This window comes from Sinocyclocheilus grahami, unplaced genomic scaffold (assembly GCF_001515645.1).
Source record: "Sinocyclocheilus grahami isolate Dianchi unplaced genomic scaffold, SAMN03320097.WGS_v1.1 scaffold16.1, whole genome shotgun sequence".
Taxonomy (NCBI): Eukaryota; Metazoa; Chordata; class Actinopteri; order Cypriniformes; family Cyprinidae; genus Sinocyclocheilus; species Sinocyclocheilus grahami.
This window is the reverse complement of record NW_015505195.1, coordinates 4,803,897-4,813,110: the sequence shown is the minus strand read 5'-3', so window position 1 is coordinate 4,813,110 and position 9,214 is coordinate 4,803,897. Positions and strand designations below refer to the sequence as shown.

General features: G+C 37.2%; 1 protein-coding gene and 1 long non-coding RNA gene across 2 annotated transcripts; one reads left to right on the top strand and one right to left on the bottom strand.

Moving 5' to 3' along the window:
- The first annotated feature begins 1,659 nt into the window (after positions 1-1,659).
- On the top strand, positions 1,660-6,147 carry lrif1 (ligand dependent nuclear receptor interacting factor 1). Its single transcript, XM_016230414.1, has 3 exons — positions 1,660-3,311; positions 3,410-3,622; positions 4,245-6,147. The coding sequence occupies exons 1-3, from the start codon at positions 1,680-1,682 to the stop codon at positions 5,232-5,234; spliced, it is 2,835 nt and encodes a 944-aa protein (XP_016085900.1). The 5' UTR covers positions 1,660-1,679; the 3' UTR covers positions 5,235-6,147.
- A 63-nt stretch (positions 6,148-6,210) lies between these two features.
- On the bottom strand, positions 6,211-8,354 carry LOC107549374 (uncharacterized). Its single transcript, XR_001604553.1, has 4 exons — positions 8,264-8,354; positions 7,564-7,689; positions 7,335-7,491; positions 6,211-7,095 (listed from the first exon to the last, which is right to left on the bottom strand). It is a non-coding gene; the product is annotated as an uncharacterized lncRNA (long non-coding RNA).
- Between the last annotated feature and the right edge of the window lie 860 nt (positions 8,355-9,214).

Below are 9,214 nucleotides of genomic sequence, written 5' to 3'. Positions count from 1 at the left end.
TTTATTATGCTACAGAATAACTTTCCCAGGTTGCTGCTCACACAGATGCCTCTGTAGTTGTTAGGATAAAATTGATCTCCGTTTTTTAAAGATTGGTGTTATCAAGCCTTGATTCCAGATGTCAGGGAAGTAACCTACGCTCAGAAGCACATTGAATAGTTTCAGAATGGCCAATTGGAATGCACTGCTTGTGTGTTTTATCATTTCGTTTAATATCCCATCAGGTCCAGATGCTTTTTTGAGTTGGAGGTTTTTGATTTTTTCTTTAAGTTCTTTATCAGTTATTAGGAAATCTAATGGGTTTTGGTTATCTTTGATTGTTAATTCTAGTTTTTCAAGTTGGTTGTTTGATTTTGATTACAGTTTGTGTCGGTTTGTACTTTTTTTTTAAACAATGTTTGGAAATGACTTTCCCATATTTCTCAATTTTGTATTGCCAATTCTTCATGATCAGTTTTTTTCAGATTGTTCCAATTTTCCCAAAATTGGTTTGTGTTCACTGACTTCTCAATTATTGTCAGTTGTTTTTGGGTGTATTGTGCTTTTTTGGTTCTGAGTGTATGTTTGTATTGTTTTAATGTTTCACTGTAAAGAAGGCGGATCTCTGCATTATTTGGATCTTTGTGTTTCTGATTTGACAATGTTCTCAGTTTTTTGCACTCTCTCTCTCTCGCGCTCTCTCTCTCACTCGCTCGCTCGCGCGCACACACACACACACAATGCGAATCAGTAGCTGATTCAGAAGTGCCAGATTGTCATAGCAAAGTCAGTTAAAATATAATCTATTTCTGTGATGCAAATCTGAATTTCCATCAGCCATTACTCCAGTATAAAGTGTCACATGATCCTTTAGAAATCATTCTAATATGCTGATTTATTATTAGAATGATCAATGTTGACAACAGTTGTGCTGCCAAATTTTTATTTTTTTGGAAACGGATACTTTTTCAGGATTTGTTTATGAATAAAAAGTTAAAAAGAACCACATTTATTCAAAATATAAATCTCTTCTAACAATATAAATCTTTGCTATCACTTGTAAAATGTACTGACCCCAAACTTTTGAACGATAGTGTATATTGTTAGAAAAGATTTGTATTTTAAATAAATGTTCTTCTTTTTAACTTTTTATTCAAAGAATCCTGAAAAAGTATCACAGGTTCCAAAAGAATATTAAGCAGCGAACAGTTATTTCCCTTCCCTTCTATGCCTAATCAGCATATTAGAATGATTTCTAAAGGATCATGTGCCACTTTATACTGGAGTAATGGCTGAAGGAAATTCAGCTTTGCATCACAGAAATAAATTATATTTTAAAGTATATTAAAATAGAAACCATTAATTTATATTGTAATAATGTTTAGCAAGATTACAGTTTTCTTTTCTGTATTTTTAATTAAATGCAGCTTTGATGAGCATAAGAGACTTCTTTAAAAAAAAGTCTTACTGATCCCAAACATTTGAGCTGTAGTGTGTGTGTGTATGTATGTATATATATATGTGTGTGTGTGTGTGTGTGTTCTTTTCTAGTATAATAAGAGATTTGAGAATTGATCTTTTTTTCAGTCCTTGTTAGTTTTGATTTGTATAGTATTTTCATAGCTAAGAGAATATTAAAGCTAATTTTGATGTATAATTTTTCTTCATCTTTCAGTGGAACAGGAGTCTATTACCAAGCAATGCCTGCGGTGGGACCCGATGGGAAAAATGTCATGAAGTTGATTCCTGTCCAGAAAGTAAACGGACAGTTTTATCAGACACCTTTTAGTACAGAAAGAGACAGAGTGGATCTACAACTGAAAGCCTGTGCAAAACCTGTTCATCCACCTACTGCCTCTTCATCTCAAACACAGACTCGGCTTCCCTCCCTTCAGCCCATAGCAGATGGACGGTATGTCCTGAAAACCCTGCCGCAGGTCAGAACTGTGTCTAACGCTGTCAAAACTCAGCACAGTGGAACTAGTAACCTCATTATTCACAATCCAAAGTTAGTGCATGTTCCTCTTTCAACACACACTGTTTCCCAGTATTCACTCCAGTTACCTCCTCAGCTCAAGGGACAGGTCATGGCGGCGGTCCAAACTTTGCCTGTTACCATCAAGTCACCTGTTCTCCCAAACGGTCATTTCCTGCAGATCCCTCCAAATGCTAAAGTTCGGACTCTGCCAGCCTCTGCGCTCCCACAGTCCATCAAATGCCGGATAATGAACTCTGTGAGTAACACCCCTAACCTCGAAAAGGGTCCACCAACTGTTGTGCTTGTTTCCCCTGTGAACTCTGTAAAGCTAAATTCTGACCAGCACGTGGTTTCGGTTACAAAGCCAAGTCAAATAGAGAAGACCCTGTTTCAAAATCCCCCTGCAAATTTGCAAACACCTGTTTGTGTTCCTAAAACAAATGAAGAAGTGAACACTCCCATTAAATGGGTCGTCCACGAGGGAACAGGTGCATCCGCTCCTTGCCTTGTACCTGTAACGACATCGAATGTCAGCTCTGACACCATAAAAGCAGTCAAGCATGTCAACTCAGTCGGGACAGTAAATGAAATCGCACCCAGCAAACCCACACCTCCTCAGACCAGCCAAGAAAATATCACCCCAGGCAAAGACAATGCCCTGGTCATGTGCAATGGGAAGGTCTATTTTGTGGCAAAGAGAAATTCGGAGATTGCCAAGGATGTGATGATCAGTGAAGGTGGTAAGAGTGGGGTTGTCAGTACCTCTCCTGCCCTGCCTGCCAGCTCCGCTCTGGGGTCAAACTCTCCTAAGCAAGACCCAAAAATAAATGTAAGTGAAATCATTGATCTCTGTGATGATGAGGAGGAGACGTCCACGTGTCTGGGAGGTGCCCCGGGAAATTTGCCCACACCGAGTCAAACAGAGGTGGATGAGAGCGATGAAGACTCTAATGTAATATTTGTGTCATATATTCCACCCAAGTCAGAGACTCATGCTGGTGATAAAGTGGAGAAAGCTGCCTCTCAGAACAAATGTGAGGAAGTTCAACACACAGAGATAAACGCAAAGTCTGTCTCTCAGAACGAAGGGGAAAAACTGGCACATGCGGAAATGGAAAAAGATGGTGGTCCGAATAATCCTTCGACCAAAACGGGTGATGAGATGATGGATGAGCAGGTCGAGGGAAATAAAAGAGCTGAAAGGATCTTGTGCTGCCTTTCTGAAAATGTGAATATGGAGGCAGATAAAGACTTGGAGGGTGGAAGTCAAGATGATGCAGCTGTTGCTGAAACTGTCAGCATTTTGGAACCACCCCAGAATGTCTGTATTCAAGCCACTGATAATACTGAAAAGGTAATATACCACAATTAACCATGTTCTATGTGAGCTGTAATGAAATAACAACTTTCACTAGGCTGATATTTAATGCATTCTTCTCTCTTCGGTCACAGGCCTTTGAAAAGAGTCAACCCAAGAGTGACTGTCAGCTAAGAAAAGAATTTAGCATCGCCTCTGATGTACAGATTTGCTTGCAAAGAACAAAGCTGACTGTGAAGCCAGATCAACTGACAAAGAGACTTGTCATAAACAAACGCACATTAGATGGCCTTCGTAAAGTGATCCAGGAGTCCAAGTTGCAGTCAAAAATACAGCAAATGATGAAGGCAAGTTATATATATTCATGCATCCAAATTGTGTTGTAAATAATGTACAGTGCATGTACATATTTCCTACAGCAGCGTTTATCAGACTGGAGCTGCAGCCCACTGTGTATTACAGAAGATATTATTTTAATATATTTCTAAATTAGTGTTGTTGTTGTTAACTAAAACTATTAAAGATGGTTTTAGTAATTGTAAAACTGAATTAAATTAAAATAAGAAGATTAGATGGAAAATCTAAAAAAAATAGAAATGCTGCCTATAGCTAGCTGAAAATAAGTTAAAATGATTAAAACTAAAATAAAAATAAAGCTAAACAGACATGTTAAAAAACTAATAATGACAAAAACATAAAATACAATTTCTGAAATGGAAGCTCAAATTAAAATGAAAACTGGAAATATCAAAATAAAAGCTAATTCAAACATTTTTAAAGACGGCTCTAGCTTCTGTGTCCTTGGAAAATAAACTTTCCTAATTTAATTGATGGACGAAGCCATTAAAAAAAAAAGACAACAAAACAAAGATTCTCTCATGTCAACCATTTTTTCACTTGTTTTGGAAGAGATGTGAATGTGGGAGTAACGGCATTGATTTATTTCATGCCAATTTGTTCAATTGCTAGGTTCCCTACACAAAAATGGAGGAGGATGAAGGCCTGAAGGTCAAAAGACAAAAGCAGGAACAGGATGGGAGTCAAGATATTCCCTCTCTAAACTCCACACACATTTCACCTGCCTCTAAATCTTCAGTTGTTCCCATGGAAAACAGTTTGGCTTGTCAAGAAGAGGTTTGTTCACCAACAGAATCTACAGCCGATAAGGTTCATATGCAATCTGAATTGCCAGAAGATTGTACTGGTAGCACATGCTGTCTTACTCCCTCATCCCAACAAAAAGCAAAACGGACTTCTAGTCATCTTTTATTACCTTCCTTTTCAAGGAAGACCCCACTGCGCTCTATAAAGGTTAAGGTGTGCACGGCCTGTCCTTGTGGGACTGTTTTAGGGGCTGCAGAAGCCACTTCATCCCTCCATTCACAAGACCGACTGAATCCATGTACTGTTGTTGAGTCACACAAAGGGACAAGAAGAAGCTGCTTGAATAAAACCCCAGGAGAGAGTCACCAATCTCAGAAACTTCAACCACAAAATAAAGATCTTAAGAAAGCAGGCAAGAAACGGTCATCAGGAAATCCACGTAAAAACAAAGCTCTGTTAGAAAGCTCTACTAGTGACACGTCACACAACATCTCCTCACCAGTGAATGTGTGTTCAAGTGCTCCCTCTTCATCCAGTTTGCAGGACTGCAACAACCAGATTGAACTGTCCTCAGTCAGAACAGAATGTGGTAACATGACAAGCAGCAACACAGATGCTGACACATCACAGCAAGACACCAGCCAGGTGCAAACAGCATCAGAAAACCCCAGCATGTCATTCTCTAAGAAACAGCAAGGTCACAAAATAGACATATTTCCAACACAGTCACTGTACACGTTGGAGACGCTGGATGCGGAGGAGATAAAACGGCGTGAGAGAATCAAACGCTTGAAGGATCTCCTGAAGGAGAAGGAGGCTGCGCTGGAGCAGATGCAAAGAAGCATGAACATTTAGTCTCTTACTGTTTGAAAGACTTCAAAGACTGTACACTGCATGACACTGAATATGAATGGGAATACCACCAATTAATGTATAAGAAAAAAATGTATATAGTTTGTACACCATGTTTATTTACTGTTTCCCCCTTTTTAATGTTTACCAGATCTCAGTGTCATGATGTTTTATTCAGCCTTTGCCTTCTTAAGCATTGTGTTGTCTTATTTATAGTTGTTTGCAGTACATTTAAGCAAATTTAGATGTCGTCATATCATTTTCACATCTTTGTATGATTTATGTGCCTTTATCAATACTTTATTGTAGTTAAATTTGTAGTTTAACAGCCTTATTTCATAACATAAATTCAGTAAGTAATTCAATAATTATTCATAATTCATATTCAGTAAATAATTCAATGCACTTTTGGGAAACCTTGTTTGCTGTCGAGCTGAAACTTTTTGAATTCAAGAACCCAGTAAAATTCTACATTGTGAAAGATGAACATACTGGTTCAATTCTATTTTTATAGTCATCCACAACTATTAAACTTTGAAAATTTTGCTTACATTCTTGCTTGTTATTTGCTGAATTACAATTTCTTGCTTTTTCATGCTTCAGATCCCTTAAAGTTGTTTTGGTCAGAATTGTAATAGTTTACTTTTGAAATTCCTAGCCTTTAAATGTATAAACCCATGTTCAGCTCAGCTGTCATGCTGTATCACACTGCTTGTAACAAAAAACATGCTGGAAGTGTTATCAGATTCAAATCATTCCAAATGATTTGAAAATGAACATCAGACACTGGATTTGCCATTAACCTTTTATTTGTATTTATAACTAGGATGCACAGCATGTTTTGTGATGCAACAAATGTTCTGTTGTGTTATTCATATGTAATGGCCATCTTACATTAAAATCAATCGCCCTAAAAGTTACTGAAACCAGTCAGACATGTCGTCTTCAGAGGGATTCTGTTCCACAACTGATTTAACATCCGCTCATTTTGCATTTCAAGTGGCCAGATTGGGGGAATGATTTGGATATGTGTTTAGGCAAGCAAACACAATTTAAGGAGGTTTTATTTAGGGTGATCTGTTTGTGTAATAATAATAATGCCACTGTAGAAATGTGATATTCACGGCCAGCCATGATAATTCAGTGTGCCCAATAACAGAGGGATAAAAACATAACTAAATAAAATAGCTATACTCTTCACAACTTATTCACAGAAATAATGACTGCATATGGCCTTAAAGAAACGAAGCTTTATTTTCAAGCATTTATACTGTTGCTCCAAACAAGATGATGCATTGTAAACTGAATTATTTTAATATTAGTACGATATAATAAAATGCTTGTATTGTAATAGTTATTGTACACTCATCAGTTTCTGCTAATGATCCGATATATATGCTCTAGTCTAACGTTACATACATAATGACATTTTGTGTCAGGAGTGTGCAGTAGACACTCATCAGCAGTTTCTATACTATATTGATTATGCTGCACGAAAAGGCCATAAATATTTCAGACAACAGCCAAAGAAACAATTAAGCTGTCAGTCAATGATGCCAGTGTGGAATAGCAATATGACCACTTCAACACTTCCCGCTTGCTGGCAGTTTAGAATTCTAGGAGTAATCCAGTCATACATGTATAGATCAGTGGTATAGACCTTTTATCAGAATTTCTTTCATATAGATCCATTCAAAAATAACTACAGTTTATATTTGTCAAAAAAGAAATCTAAAATTAAAATGAATTAATGGCATGGTGGTCTCCACAAACTTGCCAGGATTTCAGAATGCGGCTACTCAAAATGATGCTACCGGTCAAGTGCCCTGTGCTGAGGCTCCTGGATAAACGTTGCTTTTTTCTTCTGCCAGATATGAGAAGAAAAAAAAAACACTTTGAATTTGAAATGTGCATTCTTTACAATGTTACAACATATTAAATTATTATTATTATATAATATTATATAAATTATGAGGCCTTTATCAAATCAGGTCAATTAAATTAACCGCACAGGGTCACCAATATATTTAAAATGACAGAAGGCTGCTGCTACTAAAAAAATAGTTCACTTACCATTATTGGCCTTCTGAACTTCAGACATACCTGGTGTTTTTGTTTCTTATCCTGGTTTGCAAACTCTTGTGTTTTTCAGCATGAAGGCACTCTGAATTGGAGAAGTGAACACAGTGATATCCATCAAGTACATCACAGATGGTGTCTCTTACTGTAGTGCATTTACTCTGGATGTAAAGTCTTTGACCTAAAAGAGCACATTTAGAAACCCATTCACACAAAATTACAAAAGGAATACACATGAAATATATAAACATACTTTCATCACATTGTCTGCACGGGAAGCATTGATAAAGACCATTGGGCTCACTCACGAATGTTCCTGGACTGCAGGGTATACATGTTGTACTGAAATCACCAGTGCGGTCAAGGTACACCACTGACCCTGCAAACATCAAATATTAACAAGACACAAGGTGGTGACCAAGCAATTCAAGGATCTCCTGGAAAAATAAAAAAATTATGGTCCCTCGCCCAGGCCCAATTAGACGTCTATATGTTAGTGCCCCTCCTTGTCACAGGGCCTATGACAATACGTGATTATGTTGTTGTTCATAGATATTCATGTGATTTCATAAGTTCTCCTGAGTTGTACAGTTTTAGTTGAAGGTGGAGTGGGAGGTATGTATACATGTGAATGTGCAGGGATTATAGTGGCAGAATTCCCAAAGCATTATTTAATTATTTAATATCCAGCATAATTACATACATAAAGAAATAAATTTTGTCTTCTTGTGGTCAATTACCTGCATCAGCAGTGTGCCACAGATACACCCATCTTAACTATTTTTATAAATCACTTCTCCTGCATAAAAAAAATAGCAGACATGTTGCCCAATTTCATAACTTCTGTTAACTATACTTTTGCGGTATGGTGGAGATGGGAGAACAGGTGGAAAGCTTTTTTTAAAAAAATGTAACTATCATATTTAAACATGTTTGATGAAGAGTTAGTCTACCTCTATTGCACATTGGACAACATTCTCCGCCAAAAGATCTAGATTCATTTGGACCACAAGTACTTCCAACTGAGAGATGATAAAAACCTGTAAAGACACAAAATAAACAGCATCGAACCTGTAAACTCTTAATGGGCCAAATGTTTTCCCGCTCACGGTCAACCACACCATCGTTCACAGGTCAACTTACCTAAGTTAATGCGTAAATAAAAAGAGTCGCCCTCATGTTTGCTCCTTCCACTAAATTAATGGGCTGTTGCGACGTTCTGCTTCTTTTTATTGGCGGTTGGCAAACCAACTTTAGGTGCATTACCGCTTATTGATTAGGACAGCTCAAACATTAGTGCAAACATGTAGAGCTGTTGATAGGGGCAAATTACTCTATGACAAATGTTAGTACATCACAACTATTTGTGCTACATGAAAATGAAAATATTTTGACTTTGTTAGACTTTTCTTATAAAATTCACATTAGATTAGCTAAACTCACATAAGCCAAGAGGTTAATATAACATCAAGTGATTGATCATCAGAATCTTTCAACAGTGATTTCTTAACAGATTTTGTGCCACTAAACCAACCTTAGCTTATCCGGCACACAACACTAGTTTTCTAGGCTGAAATTACACACATTGAATGTTGTAAGTGGATTAATGTTTGCTGTAACTAAAAACTAATGACAAGTAAACATTATGAAAATCACTTCAAGACATTTCAATCTTAGCAGTTCAATGTTGTGACTTTTGTCAGGGATCAGAGGTGAACGAGTCTTTTAATGATATTGCAGTTCCTCGTCAATGTCGAATCTAGAGCTGCTACTACTGTGACTTTGACGTGATGGAGAAGCTTGGGTTCCTCAGGGAATTTATCCCATTGGAAGGTTTCAAACGTAGGTTCAACCACAACAGCAAGCTTGTTTTTTTTAAGCTTCTCCATCACGTCAAAGTCACA

Bases quoted from the DNA above. Each gene is read 5' to 3' on its own strand.
- lrif1 (XM_016230414.1), top strand. From the start codon at position 1,680: ATGCCTGCGGTGGGACCCGATGGGAAAAATGTCATGAAGTTGATTCCT. The intron at 3,312-3,409 runs GTAATATACCAC...CTTCGGTCACAG, and splicing joins CCACTGATAATACTGAAAAG to GCCTTTGAAAAGAGTCAACC. The intron at 3,623-4,244 runs GCAAGTTATATA...TTCAATTGCTAG, and splicing joins AAATACAGCAAATGATGAAG to GTTCCCTACACAAAAATGGA.